This window comes from Melozone crissalis, unplaced genomic scaffold, assembly GCF_028551555.1.
Source record: "Melozone crissalis strain CALT ecotype California unplaced genomic scaffold, PUWL_Pcris_2 ptg000009l_1, whole genome shotgun sequence".
Lineage (NCBI taxonomy): Eukaryota > Metazoa > Chordata > Aves > Passeriformes > Passerellidae > Melozone > Melozone crissalis.
Window position 1 is genome coordinate 10,199,777 of NW_026535787.1, and position 21,035 is coordinate 10,220,811.

The 21,035-nt window shown below is 39.7% G+C and overlaps 1 protein-coding gene across 5 annotated transcripts in view; it reads right to left on the reverse strand.

Annotated features, from left to right (window-relative positions):
- Positions 1 to 4,031: 4,031 nt before the first annotated feature.
- Positions 4,032 to 21,035, reverse strand: part of ROBO2 (roundabout guidance receptor 2) — an 860,236-nt gene continuing 843,232 nt past the window's right edge. For 3 of the 5 annotated variants that reach the window (XM_054270509.1, XM_054270507.1, XM_054270508.1), the window contains 3 exons: positions 15,268 to 15,531; positions 9,350 to 9,550; positions 4,032 to 8,361 (listed from right to left, as the gene is read on the reverse strand). In XM_054270509.1, coding sequence (XP_054126484.1) covers positions 8,360 to 8,361; positions 9,350 to 9,550; positions 15,268 to 15,531 — 467 coding nt within the window. In that variant the 3' untranslated portion in view covers positions 4,032 to 8,359. The remainder of the gene's footprint in view (positions 8,362 to 9,349; positions 9,551 to 15,267; positions 15,532 to 21,035) is intronic. The other 2 variants (XM_054270511.1, XM_054270510.1) reach the window with 1 other exon arrangement.

Genomic DNA, 21,035 nt, shown 5'->3' on the forward strand with positions numbered 1-21,035 from the left:
CTAAATCCCTCCATGAAATCAGAAGTGGAATATATCAGCAATGAAAAGCTGAAAATTGTGCCTCTTCTCCTTTATGGGTCTAAAGTAGACGGCAAAGTATATGAAAATATGGGAAGGGTTATTCTTTGAATATTTTAAGTGTTTGTGAAATCACTTGGGGTTTGGGTAACCCTCAAAAGATCTAAAGGAGCATATGAACTATAATAGGAGGGAATTCAAAGCCCCATGTTTGGAAACAGGTTTTTAATGTACCCAGACGTTTGTGTTGAGACAATCAGAATGTGTTTGCATGTCCCAGGGCTGCAAAGTGCACAGAGTAGAAAGGGAGTCCTTTGACGGGCAAAAATCTGCCCATACATGACAGAAACTAATCCTTCATCTTGATTAAAGGAAAGACTAAAATTTTCCCACAGATTTCACCAGACCCATGATGTACTTGCTGGTCATCCCTGCTCAGAGTGCCTTACTGTTCCAGCTGTTTTAAGGTGCACTTCTGTGCTCACACTGAGGCAGGGAATCACGTGTGGCACAGCGGACACGTGGCCAAAATCCTTCTGCAACTGTGATCATCCCCCTGGATTTCCCAGGCTCTGGATGCAGGGCTGAGCCTCTCAAATCAGGACTCATCAATCAGTGACTCTCCCTTAGTTACAAATGCTCTAAAGGCACCCAGTGACCTAGTTTAAACTTAAACATCATACTCCACATAGATATAATATGAAGTGAACTTTTATACATCCCCAAGTGTGACGTGGCTAAGAGAGATTTCTGGGCAAAGAGGGACAAAAATAGAAAAGCCTCATTATGTGCCTAACAACAAGGTGGAAAATATGCAGATGAAGTTTATGCCTGGTGGGAAAAGAGAAGGAAGAAGGAGGTGGGTAGACTGAAGGTAGTTTGAAGCCTGTGACAGCAGAGTAAATACAAAATATTTATTTATCAGTGTCTGCAACTCACTAGGAGATTTGAGGGACTGGGAAAGGAATGGCAGAGGTTTATTTTAAGTACAAACTGGAGTGGGTGTCATTTTAAGATTGGGAGCAGGGGAGACAGGTCTGCAGTAGCTTGGGAGAGCAAAGTGTTTCAGGCAATTGGTGATTAATTGTACTCTGCTATGCCACATCTCCTTCTATTAAACCTTAGATGGCCAAATCTGTTTCCTAATTGTTTTTGTGTTTCTCAGTCTTCTTTTGTCTTGCACAGGAGTAGGCAATTTCTGTGCCATCAATATCTCATTAAGGTGCCTGGGATCTGAAATGCCTTGCTTTGTTTTTAATTTTGTTTTCCAGGCTTTTTGCTACATTTTATGACACGGCACTTTTTGTTTGCTCGTTGCGGTCCATTTAGTCTCTGGCATTCCCTTTCCCCAGGTTATAGCTTTATTTGTTTCTCTGCCTGTTGGCACTCGAGGTGTATGTAAATTATTGTTGCATGCTTCAGCATCACCTCCTATTGCTCTTCATTTCCCCTAATGACAGTCCCATCTGAATGCTGGTGCCTGCTCAGGTTGTACTCGTGTAGAAAATAACTTCAACTCATCCGTGAGGTCTTTTTAATTTTTTCTTATTTTTCTTTTCACCCTCTTTCCTGTTGCTGTTTGCCTCAGACTTGTATTCATGAGGTGAGGATAGAGCTGCACACTTTCTGCCTAGGGCAAAATCCTGCTGCCACTCGTGCAAGAGGAAAAAGGAAGGGCATTCACACAAATAGCTAATCAAAGGGTTTTTAATGATACTCATTAGGAAAGAAATTCATTAACAAGCCAGCACAGAACATTCCCTGAAGGGAGAGTGATGTTACTGGTCACATCAAAGTCCCCACCTGACTAACACCTTTATTGCTGTTCATAGTAAGGCCAAGTTAGCAGCAAAATCAGTCGCATTCAGTTCCTGCCAAGCAAAAAGTCATCAAAGCATGGTCATGGAAACTGGATCAATTCTGGTTTACTAATAAAAATGGCTTTTCAACTTTTCACAGAGATGTATATAGTTTAGCACCCACCACTGATGCTTTTGGATTCATACAATTTTGCATTTCCTACCCTTCACTCTTTCTCTCTCTTTGGGTACCTCTGACCATGTGTTGCCCATGGCAGGGGTGTAGTCCTGCAGCACCACAAACCTCAGCTGGATGGATGCCAGTGCCCCTTTTCCAACAGAAGTCTGCCAAAGGCAACCTCATGGCAAGGTTCAGTGGGGAGCCCCTCTGAACTGTGGGCAGATCCTTCACAAGTGCAGGCCTGCCAGAGCTTCCCCCACTGACCAGGACAGATGCAAACTCTGAGCATCAGGGCTACTGCCAACCAGCAGGTGTAAAACTGCCTGTTTTTTATGCTCACACCATTACTTACCTAGAAAAGGGACTCTATTTTTCTGCCAACTCATTCCTAGAGATTAGTATCGGTATCTTGGGATGCTCATTTGCTCTGTAAAAATTGGGTTTTTTTAAATAGACTGGAGAAGAAATCTCACTTTTATTGCATTGCCCTGATACAGGAGAGCTCAGTTATTAGAACAAATTGTAGCAAGCAGCTTCCTGGTTGTTATACCCACATAATTACTACGGGCTGCTACACGAAACCCTGCTTCACTCTTATGCTTAGAGGCAAGATCTCCATTTTGCAAGGACAGAGCAAGTTATATTATGCATTTTACTGCCAAAGGAGGTCAATTAACTTTAATTGGTTCTAATTAGCACTTGCTCAAGCTGTTATATTCTTTACCTGCATCCGAGTGGCTCTCCAAGTGCTGCACAATGGATTCCTGCTTTTGAACACAAAGGAGAATTACTAATGGCATCCTTGAAGGCAAAAGATGCACTGATCAGCATGAATGTGGAACAAATATCAGCACAAATAGCAGGCCTTTCTAGAAAAAAAAACCCACAAACATTTGTGCCCATCTGGCTTTGATCAATTGAACTGAATGCAACTGTGCACCTTGTTGCTTAAAGTTAGAACAATGTAAGTACACAAATGCCATTACTCTTTACCATAACTTCTTTACAGAGGAAAGTATTGGAAAATGCAAGGGGTGAGAGGGTGCAGGGACAGTGTTACAGCTTTGAAAAAAACCAAATGGATCGTTTCAATGGTAACCAAAAGAAAATACCAAGAAAAAGAAAAGAATTGTCAAACATATATCTGAAAAGCTGTTTTCTATGATTTTTGAACATTGTTTAAAAGCTTTGTGTTAAAGTGAAAGGTTTAAGTTTGGGTATTTTTTTGTTTTTAATTTTTTTTCCATTCTCCTACAGCAAGAGGAACAACCTCACTCTTCAGCATAAACCATCTGAGTGCTCAGGCTGTGCTGACAACTCAGCAGTGAACTCAGGACTGCCTACAACAGACTGAATAAGGAGACACATCCCAGAAGAGATGCTGCAATGCTGAGCTCTGCTCTAGGAACTTATTTTCTGCTCAGGTCTTCCTGGATGCAGCTACACAGCTAAATACAGTCAGGCCAAAGAGGAATCTGGTCCTCACACCAGCTGTGGAACTCAGAGCTACCTCTCCTCAAATACCCACTGTGCAGGTAGGCATGGCCCTACATCTCCTGTGGGTCCCATGAGACATCTGTGAGCTGTTTCTGTTAATTTGGGTGGAGGAGAGTTGGCAGGAAGGAGCTCAGTCCTGAAGGGAAGAGGGGAACAAGCTAGACACAGCAGAGTAGATGCCTGCTGCCACTGCTCTCCTGTGTGCCCCTGAATTAATAAAGCTTTTATCCAAATATCCAGCCACTCAATGCATGCAGAGCACCTCCATGGCTCTTCTGCTCTTGCAGCCCCCATGCCAAACACCCCAGACCCAGGGAACAGCATCAGCACAGGAGAGCACTGAGGGATGGCAGTCCCAAAATGTGAGACACACCAAAGAGAGCTCAGCGCAAACCCCCGTGGTGCCTCAGGCATTGAAAACCCTCCCTGCCCTGAAATCTCCATCCTCAGAGAACTGACCTTCCTCCAGGTGCTGACCTGCCTGGGATGCACTGAAACACACTGAGCCTGGAGCCACCAGGGCTCCTCTGCTGGAGCAGCCAGGGCTGTTCAACCCTGAGCGTTCTCCACTCTCACCAGCCTGCATTAACCACACATCTAAAACAAAGCACCAGATTCAGTGTCCCCAGGATCTAGGCCTCCTATGGACTTTGGGTAATTTGTTTTGGTATGCAAAGCAAAAGCAATGAAGTTTATACACATCATTGCCTGCACTGTTCAAAATTGCATGTGAAACTGTGGTGGACTTGGCTGTTTCTAAACCAGTATGTGTTACTTATTTTAGTATTACTTTTTCCTGCTATTTGAATTTGCCTCCTAAATGAATTGTCCGCTCCCCACATGGCTTTTAAAAACAACTTATTTTTTAGCTAATGTGTTCCAGATAGATGGAACACAAAACATGTGTTAAAAAAATTAAAAATTAAATTTAAAAATCCTCCCTCACCAAAGAAGTACCCCCCAATCTTTACAAAAGGTCAACTTTTTTTCTTTCTAGCTCCCCTGCTAAGACTCCACAAGGCCATTAACCATAAAAAAACCCCAAACTGCATAAATTGTAGACAAGCCAAAGGAGCTGCCTGTAATTTTGTTCTTTTTTAAATTGAAGTTCCTGCCAAAATCTCCCCCAGCCCTATTCCCTTTCCTCTTTCAGTTGTGAGGACTCTTTCTCAGCCTCAGCACACACCTCTTCTCGTGGCTGGCAATGCATGGGCTGAGGCAAGCATAAACCAGCATATAATTATTCCAAACAGTCATGTCTTCCTTTTTCACTGGTGTGCAGTTAAATTAACATACTTAAAAACATTCCATGCACCTTATCTTTAATACTTTTCCCAAGGAATGGTGTTTCTGTTGCATTTCAGGTGACAACCAAAAGGTATCCTAAAGGTTTACTGACTTGGGTATGTGCTTGAGAAATAAAGGCCAAAGAAAAAAAAAGGAACATCAAAAAAGGAAATGTCTGTTTCTTGCATCACTGAAATGGCTGCCCATACAGCAATACACCACTGAAGCACATGGAACAATTCATTATTTGGTCCTTCAGCCCTCCTGCATTTAAAATTGAGCACAAAGATCAAGAAAAATTGACCTATCCGTACATTTTGGGGTATTCTGCACTGGGCTGGCTGTAGCCCCACCAGTAGCAAGCCCCAGGTCTGAGGGTTCAGACCAGGCTTTACACCTCCACTGCTCTGTGGGCTTCAGGCAGAGCCAGCTGTGCCTCCTCAGGGCCTGCCCACACTGAGGGAACAGCTACAAGCAGAATATTCACTGGAATAGCTGCATCAGTGCCATTACAGAGGTACAACTGCTCCAGGAGAGACAGGACATTAAACAGAAACCCCTAGGACAGGCAATGTTTGCCACTGGCTTAGTTCAAAAAACAATGTATAAAATGTTCCTTGTCACCTGTAAGTGGACAGTGATGATTATAGCTCAGTCTATGTTATTATTGCCTGATTTTCCCTGTTTGGGTTTTCACACATCGACTCCTTACTCAAGGTCTTTTAACATAGATTTGAAATGTGAATATGTTTTATTTTTCCCCAGTAAATATACAATACACACTTCAACAGTACTATTAACCAACTTCTTATGCCAATTAAACTTTGCTGCACTAACAATACCAATGAAACACATTAAGAGGTCATACTTTTTCGTGAACAAACTGTAGCCAATAAACAGTTTTTTTTAAAAAAACAAATTAAAAAACAATTCTAAGTGCTGCCACAACATCCCTTTTCTTTAAACACATTATTCACAATAAATGTTTTCATTTTTTTTAAAAAAAGAAGAATACTTCTTTTAAAATAGTAAATTAAATGGCATTTTAAAAAATATGTACTGTGGTTCATTGGAAGTACACTGTATAGAAAAGAGAGAGAGAAAAAAAAAGAAGAGACATCACCTGTAAGATAATGGAGACACTTTGCCATACACAACAACACCTTATGTAATATTGTAAGCAAATTATTAATGAACAAAAATGTACAGAAGCAGATGGACAAGTTAGTGAATATCATGGTACTGAACAGCTTTAATACTGACACACATTTACTTTCCAGTGGAAGAGATAAAACACATATTTGAAAGGAATTGGAATGGCTTTATCAACCTCTAAAGATACTGAATTTTGAATAGAACAGAGTGAGTAAGGTGTTCCACCAAAGCTCAGCACAAGCTTTTGAATTAAATGGGGAAAAAACAACTATCAGTGACTGAGTTAAACATTTTCCAGAGGATTAAATTGGAATTGTACTCTGAATAGTCTTCTCTTCATATGGTATATACCAAAATAAAAACCATGCACATGTGATTATGCTGCATTATTTATCTTACTTGAACATTTTTTGCACATTTTTAAGTTATGTTTTTAACTATAGTGTTTTAACAAGCAGGAAAATTGCATATACTCATTGGTCACATACGTAAATAAGTTCATACTTTTTTTCCTCAACCTTTTTTTGTTTGTAACTTGCTAAATAACATATCTTGACCTTAAGGGAGCTAACTAGCATTTTTCAATATTCAATAGTGCTGAGTTATAGTTGATGGCTGTCGTGTTTTATCTTATCATGGAACAAGTTAATGAAATGAAAAGCAACACATATTTAGCATCGTAATTTACTTTTCTAAAATTCTGCCATGACAAAAAGTGTTTTTAATACTGGTGAGCTCCAAGGCAAAATATAAAACAACATAGACTGGTTATATGAAAAGGGTATTCAATGGAAACTCGTGTTCATGGTCAGATAACTAACAGAAAAAAGCTGTAAGATGCAATATTTAAATTAAGCATCAAAGTAATGGGTGGGTTAGCCACAAACAATATTCTAAGAAAAGCTTGAGAATTTATTCTTTGAGATTTGAGAGGTAAAGAAGACTTGGACAAAGTCATGAAAATTAATGGAGAGACAGGATGCTGTCATTAATGTCCACTTACAGAGTCTGGTTTATTCAAAAAGTGTATAAACGTGCGTTATTTCCTCATCATAGTAGAGTTTGAAGCCACTCACTAAAACACAGCTCAAAGATCTCCTTTGCTTATATCCAACTTTTTGGATGTATTGTATTGCCAGAAATATACTTAATGCAAGTCAAAAATAATTTGACCATTGCTTTCCTTCCAAAAACTGAACATTTTACTACAAATTTAGTGGATCCAAGTTCAGCTCTTGCAGGCTTCAGGTATGGAACAGAAAGGGTTGTGTAGACTGCATCAAAACAATTAATGTCATGAATTTCAGTGGTGCAGCTTTATCCTCTATCGTACTGTACATGTATTGGAAAGATGAAATAAGATACTCTGACATTTCAATTTTTTGGAAGCAGCCTGAATATGTCTTAGTAATAAATTGCATTCTTATCTTCTTACTAGGTATTCCTTGTGTTTATGTGGTTTGATTCTCCTGAAAAATCTCTGTCCTATGTTTTGGGCTGAAAAAATTAATGGTAATAATTCCTTTAAAACTGCAAAATAAAAACAGCTTTAGTGAAACACCTTAAGTTCTTTTATTTGTAGCAAGGTTTGTGTTTTCTTCCCCTTAGTGGCATGGGATGGCTAAAAGCAGATACTAAGGGTATCACTCTAGTGAAAGGGTCTAGGCCATCTCATGCTACCTTTAGTTTTCATTTTCATTCTTTAATCTCACACTTCCAACTTCTGACCCCTTCTTAAATAGGAAGAGCAACTATGTTGCTTGCTTTTAAAAGGTTTAAATCTGTCTCTAATGTCTTCACTGACATCAGTTTTGCCTGTCACTTTCTCATTTCTACACCCCAATGGAAAACCACTTAACACACTCCCTTACATCCAAAGTAGCTTACAGGATGTAAACCTTCCCACATTCAGTCTCTTTTTTTCTTCATGTCATGAGGAGTAGAGTTTTGTGCTTATCACCAAATAAAATTGCAGTGCAAACTTTAAACATAAAAGTTACACAATTAAAAGTTAATATATGGCACCACAGCCTATTAATTCACATATAGTACAACAGACCAGTAAAAACAGACATGAATATGAACATAGCTAAAAAGAAGGTGAGCTTGCATAGCAATGCAACAAAAGAAATTATATACAGAAGGAAATCCTCTTAATCCTGGAGGGTGATTTTTTTTTTTCTTTCTTTTTTTTTATATACTCCTGACAAGGAATAGTTTAAGGTGGATGGTGTATTAAAGAGAAGAACACAAGTAAAGTATCTGTGGGATATGTGTGGCTGTGTGTCTTTACATTGCATTTACAGTTCTTTTAATAGTACATAAATAAAGAAAATGTTCATTGCACTGTTTAGTGTCATCACTTCCATGAGTTCAGACCTGATGGTCCATCAGAGCAGCTTGCAATGTGTCTTCTCAACTACTCTATAGAGAGAAACAAAAGAGAGAAAGAGGTTGTAATAAGGAGAAAAAACCACACAAAATAAAGCCTATGGCAATATTATTGCAGCACAGGATGAATATTCAATAGGTTGTGAGAGCAGGGTTAATTGCTTCTAAGATGAAATGCAAGGGATGCTAAAATTTAGCACTTACCAACACCATATCTGAGCCTGCAACATTTCAGGGCTCCTGGGTCACCATTAGTTCTCTTACAGCTACAGGGCAGTGGCTGCCAGGAGCTGCTGAGGGTTTGGCTGCAGCCAGAGGAGGCAGACATGCCAGCAGCTCCACTGCTTTTATGACCATTAATAAGTTTATTAAACACACCAGTATGCCCGAGTACACTGGGGTTTTGATGTTCTTTTTCAAACAACAGAGTCAAGCCTCTGGGCAGCTGGTACTGCCAGCACGTACATAGCATCAACATGGTTTCATAAAAGCTTTAACAGATATCAAATGATAATATAAAACACATTTGGAAAACAATTTTCCTGTTCTGGGATACTGAGGAAAAAAGTGGAGATATAAAACTGAAAAACTGGGGTACACAATCAACAAAAGAGGACCTCCATCTGAGAGAATACTTCTCATTAAGCAACAGGAAATTAAGGAGAAGGCTGAGGAAATCTGTCACTGGCATTTCCAAGATAAGCACACTACACTTTGCCAAAAAATATTCCAAGTTACTAGAATTCCTTCTCAATTTTTCCCATGCTTCACTAGCATTACACACAGAGAGATGTACCATGTAGATAACTTTGGCATGGCTTACACAGCTTTGAACTGGTCCAAAGCAAGAAACAGAAGGACGACATTTGTTTGCCATCACATGCAATACGCTTCAGAAGGCAAAAAGACCTTGACAAAGATTTATCTATCACACACAACTTGCTACTCTCTTCACAAGAGATTTATAATCTTTTTCTTTTATCTATTTGTGAGTTTTAACTGGAGCTGGAGGTAAACTTACATAATTCACCAGTAAACTGTCCTTGACTGTTTGCTCCCACATAGCCTATATCGAGAAGGTCACTGGCATTGCGTTGGTGACCCCCTCGCAAGACTTCACCTTTTCTGGGTCCAGTCGATCCTTTAGAAGAAGATGTTCCTGAAGAGCTGTGGCCACCAGGGGATGGGAAGTTGGGTTTACTATATGGTACGAGTGCCTCTTCTAGAAAAGCAAAACAAAGCAAAATAAATATCAATGAAGTCCCAGAAGTAGGAATAAACAAGCTATGCATTTATGCATGTCATGTTCATTCATATCTGTCTTTTCTCTTGCTTTAGAGCATAACAATTTTACATAAGAAAATACACAACTAAGAGTTGTATCCCAAGGATAGAGAAGCCAGTATGAATTTATTCTTGCTTCCTTGTGAACTCCTAAGTCAGTTTGTATTAATTATAAGAAGTCTAGATTCATTATGAATAAGAGATCATGAATCATAGATACTTTAATAAAAATAGGTGAACACGCCATTTCCAAAACAATGAAGCTATGATTAGATTTTTGCTTCAAGCCCACATAAATGTGCTTTCTCCTTTTCTTTAGCTTAAATTATGGCAACATTCCCCAATCAGTTTAGATAAAGAACGACAATATCAGCTAATTTAATTAGCTTCCAGCAACTCAGTAATTTCTAACGATGCAAAGTACACTGACAATTTTTTTTTTAACTGGTGTTGAATTACGTTGGAAAATATTATATTGTACATTGCAGTTGTAATATTTGGAGCTGATAAATAATCCTGCAGCTTGTTTCATGTTCCATTATTGGCAAAAGGCTTACTTTTGCTCACTTGGATTCTTTTTCTGTGAAGACCTGCAATAATGAACTGCTTTCTAAAGCAGGATTAATGGCAATAAGGCATAAGACTGTAAGTCTTCATATAGCATGAAGTAAAACAAGACATCACTTCTGATTAGTATTTCCTGGAGATATTGTTGTAATAACCCAAATCTAAGAAGCATAACAGCAGAACTGATATAACACTGAAATAGAATCACTATTTTATTTCTTTGCTGTGCATGATCCACTTTTGCCCTCTCGGAAGCTGAAGAAAGAGATCTTGCTAAATATAGTTTGAGTCAAGAAAGAACATGAGTATATATGCCTAACCTCAAACACAGCATTGTCCCTTCTGAAATCAGTGGGATTTCTATTGCTTGAATCCTGCCTTTTTTCAAAGGGAATTTAGGTCCAAAAGGTTTTCTTTATTTTGGTTTTCCAATTGTCTTCACTCTTAAACAACCTTTTGAGGAGAAATGGATTTTCTTTGACAGAGGGCAGGAACACAGAAAGAAAAGTAGGTGGGGATGGTTGGAAAGAAAGAGGAGATAAAAACGCTTTGATTCACAAGCTTGAAGCCTTTGCAAAGACTGCAGGAGAGGCATAATTAACTTAGAGAAGTGCAAAATGAGAACAAATTTGTGGAAGAAATGCAGGATTTTGTTATTTGCCTACAAGAGAGTAGGATGTGGGGATTCCCCATGTGAGCTGCTGAGTGAACTGAGCCTGATTTTAAGTTAAATCTGTTGCAGAAGAGGGCAGGCAGCTGGCTTCTTTCCCTGCCAAAGTACCTCCCTCTGGTCCTGCCAAGGGACCAGAATATTTGTGCTGTAGGACGTGAGGGCATTATCAGTGTTTAGTGCTATGTCTGTGTGCTGTCCTTGCTGGAAAAAAAAGAAATTCTTGAAAGACTCTGTAAAATGGCATTTAACAGCCACAGTCCCTCCTAAATTGTTACTTGTTTTTTTACATATCAAGACCTAACAATGGAGTCAGATGCAAACCTGGTTTCCAAAGGCTGGCTAAAATATGGAACAGTTTGCATTAAGGCAGCAATAAAGCAAGTGGCATAAATCAGTTTAGCAGAAAGCTGGATATATTTTTAAAGGATGAAAACAAAAGTCACTAGCAGAGCAAAAGAGTTGGAAGATGACATATATAGTCAATTGATTTGTTTTTCTAGCTGGTGGACTCAGGATAAGGCCTCCTTCGGGTTCAATGAAATATTGAGGAAAAACGACCATGAATAAATATAAAGTGCATTATCATTATAGAGCATATGGTATGTTAAATTATCTGTTGTGCCCTCAGAAATAAACATAATCCATAAAATAAGGAATTATGACATAAACAAAGGCTAGGTTTTACACAACATTCTAGCACACGAAAAGTAGTTATCTCCAGTCCTGAGAATGGGCTCACATTTATTAAACTCTCCAAACAGTGCCCCATGTCCAAGCCTGCAAATAATATGGGGAGGTTTTGCTGGTGCCTTAATTAAACAATTAATTTGAAGATATAATTCTAGCCCCTGTGAAATCAGGATGTGTGTGTAAAAATGTTTTTATACTTCAGAAAATAAACAAAAGGGTTTTCCTGCTATCAAAATCATTTTAACTTGATATAGCACCACTTTGGAGCTGAGAATGTCATATTTGATGCGCCTTAACTCCAGTTCTACAATGAAGCCACTGCTAGGAACTCAGTGATCTTGTTTATACTGAAAGCAACCAGTGGAAACAGAGATCCCAGACTTAGGTATTTTTATTTTATTCAACTTAAAACTAAAGGTCTTGCTTTCAAAATTTCAAGTCACAGCTTGGTAACATCTGAATGAAACCCCCTAAGCTGCGAATTATCTATTTTCTGGAAGCTAATTAACTGTTCTGGAAGTTAATCAACTGTTCTGGAACCTGCTAACTAATACTAACAACTCTTTTTTGGAACTGCATTGAAAACTGGGACAGAATGGATTTCCAAAGAACTATGCCATTGATAAAGGAAAAGGGAAGAAGCACAATTAATATTATTAAACTACCCAAATTCAGTGATACAAACCAGCATCATGCACAAGAGTAGCCTTTTTTAAATCTACCAGAGACAAGAGTGCAGAGCAAGAAAGCTGCAGTGCAAGAGGCTGGAATGACAATGCAGACAGAGAGATATGAAGCCCTGGCCTGTCTTGTGCACAAAATTTGTGAACTCCTCACACCAGGACAAACTCATAGCATCTCCTAGAGGCATCCTTTTTTATGCATAAAGCATATGCACTTGCCCTTGGCATACTGAATTTGACAAGAACAGGATACCTGCAACCACCTCAGTTTAGGGCACTGGAAGTGTCAGGATCAAGTTCTCTCTGTTTATGGACAGATAAATGCATGCCCTGCAGGATGGGAATTTTACTACTGTATGAGCTCTGCATCTCAGAATAAATGACAAATTCTATTTACACACTTGTGATACAGAGGGAAAAGAAGGGACTTCTTTGTAAGAAAGGCCAGAGAAGCATCCTTAACAATTTCCAAGGAAATGAGAAGTGTACGGTATATTCGGGTTATTTTCAATGTGTTTGTATATCTTCTAAACTGCAATTAAAATTGCCATTTCACCAAGCAGCATGAATTTCACACACTATTTTTAAACTGTGACTTCACATTGTGATTTCAGAACATGAACAGCCACTCACTTGTTTATGCAGCCAAAAAATTAGGGGGTTATAACAGTACCATTATTGTTATTTTTTAAAAATATGAATGGTATTTAAAATATTTAAATTTTTAATACAGGTAGCAGTATTTTCTCTAGGAGGACTTTACTCAGTAAATCCTGTCCCCATGACAGATTTGTCTGCACACTGCTCTTCTTTTTATAGTATGTCAATGGCACTAGTGTGTTAGATTAACAAGGAGCTTTAAGAGTGAATAAAATCAGGAAAAATATGGATTATAAGAGTACCTCTAGTGTGACTGTGGCAGCTACATACATAAGAGAAGAAACAGTATAACCCTACAAAAAAACTTCACATGCAGTATAGTTTTTTGTTTAAATCTTATTTGTCCTATTGTATTACTCTAATCAGCACTGCACTGGGATGAGGTGATTAATGGGTTAAAGAGAACGCCCTAGGATAAAAGAGCAGCTTTTACTTGAGGTCAGGCTGACAGAGGGAAACTGTGAATATTGTAGAAATCCAACTCCAGCCTAGCATCACCTCCTGTGCACATTTCTGCAGACTTGAAATCCATTTAGGTGCTAAAGTCAGCTTGGGGCAAGGTGCAGGTCCTGTATGAAAGTGAAAACCTGCTCTGTCATCTTGCTGGGCTTAAGAGATGAATGCTACTTTGCCATAGCCTGGAATAAAGAGAAGAGAGGGTTTTAAATGCAGCTGAAAGGAATGTCAGTAGCTCAGAAGGATCAGCCTTCTTGCAGACACGTAAAAACTGCTGCCAACCTGGAAGCAGGTTGAAAGAACTGGAAAATATGGCCCTATATGTATAAATAAATACATCTAACAAAAGATACTCTAAAAATCTCTCTCCTTCCCTGCTGGCCTGAAACTGTTCCTATTTTCTCCATCGCTATGCTTGAGAACATTATTAATTTCCAGAACACTGCAAAGAGTGCACCGAGTCAGGTGCTAATGAGATTTCATTGATGCAGGAGGGAAGCTAGCTGTATCACAAGCTCCCATTTCACTTTCCCTTTCCTTATTTTCCAGCCTGACCCTTGCCAGCACTCTCCCAGAGAGGTGTGAGATGATCCCAGAGCCCTGCCAGGCACAGAACCCCTTGGCAGAGGGTTGGAGCAGCCCTCTGGGAATCTCTGCTGGTCAGAGTGACCCTGACATACGTACAAGTCTCTTTTCCCAGCCTGGGAGTCAAAGAAGGAGTCAGGATTCCTCAACTGTGGCTTTCAAGGTTGTTTATAGTTTCTTATCTACAACATTCTTTCCCTGGCCTGCTGAGGTCCATTCAGCAGGTCAGTCAGAGGCACACTGACCACCCCCAGAGGCGGTGTTGTCTTTTTATACTAAAAAACTACGTGCACATTATTTACAATAATTTCCCAATACCTATCACCTACATGAGACAGTGTGTTCCTACCTGTTGGGGAAGATGAAACAGGAAAGCCTTATAAATATGATTGTCTGGCAAAAGATTATGAGAACATAGAAACTGCAAGCGAGATTTAAATGAAAGCAAGTTTTGAGATACCTCAGTTACTGAACAACTGGAAAACAATGGTGTGGCAGGACTGAAGGTAATCCCCTTTTGATGAAACAATACCGTCTGCCTGCAGACAGGTCCAAGGGTCAGAGCAAACCCTACTAGCTTAGCAGAAGGGGTCCAAAAAGTCATTTTTAAGGTTTAAAATAAATCACAATATGGTAATGTAGTGATTCTTATAGGTTGTATGTAAATGCTATAAGATTTGTATATTGTACTAGATTGGTTTGTGAGAATTAGAATATTCAACACAGAAGAAGATTTATTGTATTGTAAGGAGAACCTCACTCTCTTACACTTTCACTCTCTTATACTTTTACTCTCTTGCCCTCTCATCCTCTCTCCCCCTCTCTTCTCTCAGTCCTGCTCTGAGCTGTGGCTGGCAGCTCCCAGCAGGGCCCTGCACCCAGGCCCTTTGCAACAAACCCCAAATTCCTCGACCTGGCTTCAGAGATCTCTCATCTCTCTCTGTCCTGACCATCCTACCCCCCGACGCTCCTACACTACCTTCAACCAGTCCAAACATGCCAGCATCGCACAGAACATGAAGGCTAGGAAAAAGGAGAGAGAAGGACAAAACACGCCCAAATTCCTCCATCTTGAGACCCTGAGCCCCCCATTCTAAAAACCCCAAAAAGCTACTTTGCACCCTGTGACAAACTAACTGCCATTCTAAAACTCTCTTGACTTGTAATCCTTCATATAAAGGTGGTAAAATGGGTCAAATTCAAAGTCACAGGGGTCTTGGGCTCTGTGCCAGGGTCTCTGAGCCCCCTGGCAGGGGCTGGAGCCATCCAGGACAGCCAGAGGGATGTCCCGGCTCTCGACACAGCCCCTGCCTGGCCTCGGCTGGTGCGGCGCGCACACACCTGATCCGAAGGCTGCTTTGTGTTGGGCTTTCCTGAAATCCTCTTGGCGGTCTGCAGAGCTTATCCATTCCTGGGCTTGCCGCTGCCACTCTAGTGATGTCCTAGCGGGCCGGTCCAGGGAGCTCTTTGTGTCATCTACGTTGGCTGCGGCGTGCTGCCTCTCCAGAGAGCTCCCCTTCCTCTCGGCAGAGCCTCCGCGCTGGCCGGGCACTATGGGCTGCCTTAAACCCTGACCGGGGGGCGGGTCGGGTGGTGGTGGAAGATCTAAAAAACGTGAATAACATTCAGGTGAACTGATTTTTTCCTTTCAACTGAAACAGGTCTGTTTCCGACACTGAAAAGTGCCTCATAAACGGTATGAGCCACTAAGCTGGTTTTAAAAGGAGGAAATTCCATGTTAATCAGAATAGGGTTTCGTCTTCTGCTAGCTCTTTATTCTGGTTGCTGTGTTTCTACCTCTTTCTGACTTCCATAAAGATCCATAGGCTCTGAGCCCTGACTTACACTTCCAAGCATAGGATTTATTTTCTGTGAGGTGTACTCCAGCTGTTTTGTTCAGTAACAGCAAGGAATTAAGAAAGGCTGTGGAAAACTGATCTGTCCGTGCCAGTTGACAATTTCCCTCCACCCTACTGGGGCTCGCTTCATCCTGGTTTTGGGCTACACTTTCAGCTTGAGGTGTAAAATCAACATCTAATTCAGAACTTTATCAAAATGAATAAGATGCCACAAATATTGGGAAAAATTAACTGTGAAACCTACTGTCATTGAAAAAGCATCAGTACCTCTCTGACCAATGTGTTTAAATGGAACCACCAAGCAATGGGTGAGATTTTTAGTCAACAAAATGAAGAGCTGGACTCTTCAAAGACTAGAGGATGGCCACTCTAAAGTTTAGCAGTCCTGCAAATATAACCAATTAAAACATAATTTCAGCTAACAGAAAGACACTTGCCTGGTCTTTAGCAACTTCTGTCCTTTTCAAGTTTGTGACTTGGACTACTAAGATGCTTGCAGAATTGAAGGTCAATCTTCTAAATACATTTGTGGGGGCAAAAAGTGCACTTTTTTATGAGTCCACCATCCAAGGTAATTATAGATTCAGGATAATTCTAATTCTAAATGCAACTTTTCATGTAAATGATATAATAGACTCAATAGTCCAGATTATTTAAAAGAAAAAAAACCCAGAAAATAGAAGCACCTTTAGTATCATAATGAAAATTCTTCTGTATCTTATACATGTTTTTTACAAGGAACAGTTTTTGATAATTCTGTTTTGGGGCAATGGATTGCCCAAGTAAATCTCTGCAGCCACACCAACTTCACAAAAACCTGTGTTAGCTTACAGTAGATTTGGATCTGACCTGTTTTCTAGTTCTTTCTACCTTACTGTGTTGTGAAGGTTTATCAAGGAATTGAATTGTCTCAGTAACAGGGACGGAAAAGTAAACCTCTGTTTTGCCTGCAGGGAAGTCTGATGTTTATAACTCTAGTGCAACTGAAATTCATTTTATAAATTGGTCAGGAGGCCTTTGGAGGGAGTTTATTTCAAAGTCTCTAATCCAGCTTTATATAATGCTTTATATAATGCTACACAGAATTTTTTTTCATGTCCTTGCTGTAAGAAGTGATACTTATACCTCACATATGGAGCAGAAATGCTTCCAAAGTTGCTGGGATGTCATTCCAGTCAACACCATCCATTACAGAAATATGAGATTTGCAGGTTTTTTGTGACTTCAAGAGAAAAAAGTTGCACCCAGTGATGCTCCTGTGCCTTTGCTCACAGCTGCGGTGCTGTGCCCCAGATTAAGATAAGCACCCTCTGGCGAGAGCAGCCTTTTAATAATCTGTCAGAGAGCTTGGTGCATGCTTTATGTTCAGCACTAATTTATTTGAGAAATTTTTCGTTATGAATATAGATGCGACCTTTCATGACAATGACTGCACTTGAGTTACTGGAGGTGGAAGCAGGAGGGTATGGGAGCTTGCCAATGTTCAAATTGCTTTATAGTGCTGGCTTCCAAAGTGGCATTTCTTATAATTGATTTTATTGCCATCATAACCAGTTAATGTACAGAACCACAACACTGGCATCTGCTTATGCAATCTGAAATAGAGATCACTGAAGTTGTGATTTATAAGCACTTTGTGGAGATGCATTGAATCCAATAAACACAGCCATAACATGACATGGGACTATGCAATTTTCCCAGATAAAATATTTACCGTTCAATATAAGCAAAATTTTCAAGTAGTAACATAGGAAAAAAAAAAAGTTAAAATTATTGCAGTATTAAACTTTAAAAAGACTACCCTACTTCAGAAATTGCTGTCTAATAGTTGTTATTAATTAGATACTTAAAAGGAAAGAAGGCTTGTACTTAAACTATAAGCATGTTCTAGAGCTGGCTGCAACTCCTGGAATTACCGTAGAGTTATGGTGCTCATCTACTCCTAACCTGATTATTGCTTTTACCCATCCACAAAACAAGCATAAAGACTGACTTATGCATAGAAGTGAAATGAAACACCACGTTTGTAAATTTCCTTGGGTGCCTTAAACCTATGGATGAGCTGAAGAGAAAAATAAAATGCATCTTATAATGAAGCTTCTCAGAATTCTAGAAGAATTACAGGTACTTTGGAATTAACATTAACTGGCTCTGGCCTGAGTACAAACTTACTGAACTGTGTTACAAGTGTCTCAGAAGATGTGTAAGAACAGCTACTAATTGTAGCCAAACATCACCTGACTGAACTGTTTGCTTCTTCACCTCCTTACTCAGGTTGACAGCCACAGCAACACCTACCTGTCCTTTTCAATAAAAGAAGCTGGAAGGGAGCTTCATTTGGAAAGGTGGCTTTCGATTTGCTCTACAACTCACATCCTGCAATGTAAATCTTGTGCCTTAGTAAATAACTAAGTATTTTCTGCTCCCTTGCCTGGATTGATAGAAAGATCCCATCTGGACTCATGAGTTTGAGACACCATTGAGAGCAGTCTTGCCTTGCCTTGGCTTTCCTACCCCTGATAAAGGAGTAACAGATGTCAGCTGAATTAGAAGCCCCAGATCCTCACAGGAAGACATATTACCACATAAAGGCAATCATGTCAAGCATTTCATCATGTCAATCCCTTCAGAGAAGTTCTGAATTTAGAAATGTATGGACTCCAGTGGGATTTTCAGTGAGGATACCCAGAGTGGTAACACTGATTCACCCTACTTCCACCTAAATCTCATTTATCCTTCAGGTGGTAGGGAAAATACCTGAAAGCCTGCACTGAGCCAGTAACTTTCTAGGTCAGTAGGATGTCATCCAGACTTTCATTCTGAAGCCTCTAATGGCAGGATTATCAAACCTGCAAGGCAATTCATAAGTACATTGGTGGGGAGGTGATGGTCTTATTGATTCAGTAATGGAGGGATTGTGATTGAGGAGCTGTAGGACACCAGAGTGCCTGATAAGGGGGAGATGGATTTTCAGTCTGGGATTACTCCAGCCCTTCTTTAGAAGGCAGAGCACTGGCTAAATGATTCAGGCAGCAGTCAGGGTTTGGCACAGCTTCTCATTATTAACTGGAAAAGGCAGCAAGTTAAAGAACCCATAAGGACACACCTTTCTACCTGTGTCAGTGATTTCTTCTCATAGGAGAGATAATTACTGTGACATTTAATAAGCCCCTGAAACACCTTGTACCATCAAGAAGGTAAGTATTTTCTCAACATTAGAAATTATTTTTAACACACAGTAGGAAGTTAGTAGCAAGGCATGGTAACATAAGTCTTATGTCCCAGTTCTCCTTTTCAAACCCAAAGCATAATTCCCTTCTGCCTCCTCTTTGATTTTTTTTTTTTTTGCATATCCTGCTCAGTTAAGGAAGGGCTTTTAACTTCAGTCACACAGTTACTGTGCTGCAAACTATATGACAGATTCCACTGTTTTGCTATTCATTGTTGCTAGGAAAACAAATTATTCCTAGAGCACTAACACTAAAACCACTCAGGGTTTTGTTTGGGTTTTTTTTTTCCATTTTTGTCTTTGTTTTATGGTGAACTGTGAGCTCAGATTGAAAGTTTTGACCATCTGAGGGATTCATAACATATTCTTCCTCTGTGGATTTGCTGCTGTCTCCACAGTCTTTCAGGATGTGGAAGTGAAAAAACAAGTTGTACAGCAAGACAAATATGAAGACTCCATCTAGAGTCAGTCTCTAGGGGCTTCTGACCTGCAGCTGAAGGAAATGAAGAAGCAGGGTTTTAGGGGATTTGTGTGGATTGCTGTCAAAACTAAGCATGAAGTTGAGCCCTCAAATGCTTACACGGTCTGAGATGTGTGTGCTATGTGTTAAATATTACAGTTTCTTAGGTCTTTTGCACTGTCCCACATGGTTACAGTTAACAAGGAGGAAGCACTCAGGATGTGTATGGGAATGGGCAGAGAAAGCTGGAGCTTTCTTAGTCAATGAAAATTGAAAATGACAGACATCCGGCATGTGATGAGACTTAAACACAGGATAGCAGGACTCATCCAGCTTGGGAATTTGAAAACAACTTGCAAACCAAGTATATTCTCACAAGACAAATCCAAGAGGAAGCAGATATAAGGCAATGGATTTGAGACATCAGAAAAAACAGAGAAAATGTATAGTGATGCTTTTCACAGAATTCAGGATGGCCCAGGGCTGAATGGACTGGCCTGGATTAGGGCTTGGAATTGCTGGATCTATCCGAGGCTGTCCTCCTTCCTCGTTATAGTTATAGCCTAAGCACAGTGATAGTGTCTGTCACTGTAAAGTTCATTGCAATATTCCCCAGAAAGCACCCAGTTGCCATTTTTAATTTCTGTGAACCAGAGATCCCTAAATTCAATTGTTTACATACATGCAGGTGGCAGCAGCAACTTCTAGCTTCCTAAATTGACAAATGATCTTTTGCAAATTTAACTATGACTCAGACTTGACATTACACTTTAATGACTCATATTCAGTAGGAGTTGAAGCAGAAAACTGCACCATTTGTGTTTGTTTGTTTGTTCCTGTGTTAATACAGGCTGGGAACTGTTCCTCTATTGCTCCAGGACATTATAATTTTTTGCAACATATAGCAAGAATTTTAACTAGGTTTATAAAAGACAAATATTAATCTAATGGCATCCGAAAGCTGTTATGGTTATTGCCCATGTCTGAGAGGTTGAAGGAAATAATATATCATTGATAATCTGATTTAAATACATGAAAAAAACTCCAGTAAGATTAGTATTATATTAAGGATAAATATGAAGTAATAGGAGATTCCTCTTTTAAAATTAATCTTAAAATTGGATATCTTTCACTTATTTAAAAAAATGCCAAATTTTATGATGGAGTCACTCTCTGAGGAGCCCCACTTCCATCTGTCTCATGACCTGAACTGGATCCCCATTAATTTTCTGCTATCCCCACTATTGTAAAACACTTCTGTAGCTACAGTATTCAGAAGCAGAAGGATTAGTGTCCACCACACTGAGTGCACTACAAGCTCACATGTACACAGAATTTGTGGCCTAAGATGCTCACAGTTCAGGGTGACAGGATATGGCATTCAGAAGGGTTAACAAAACACATACAACAAGAGTATGGCCACCTCTAAAAGTGACATCCATAACTTTGCAGTTACTGTTCTCAAAGGCACATCTATTCAAAGGATCTGTGTAATAGAGAGGCCTCTGTAATATATCCACAAGGGGAGGGAAATATTGTTTAAAGGAACTTGGATCCATAG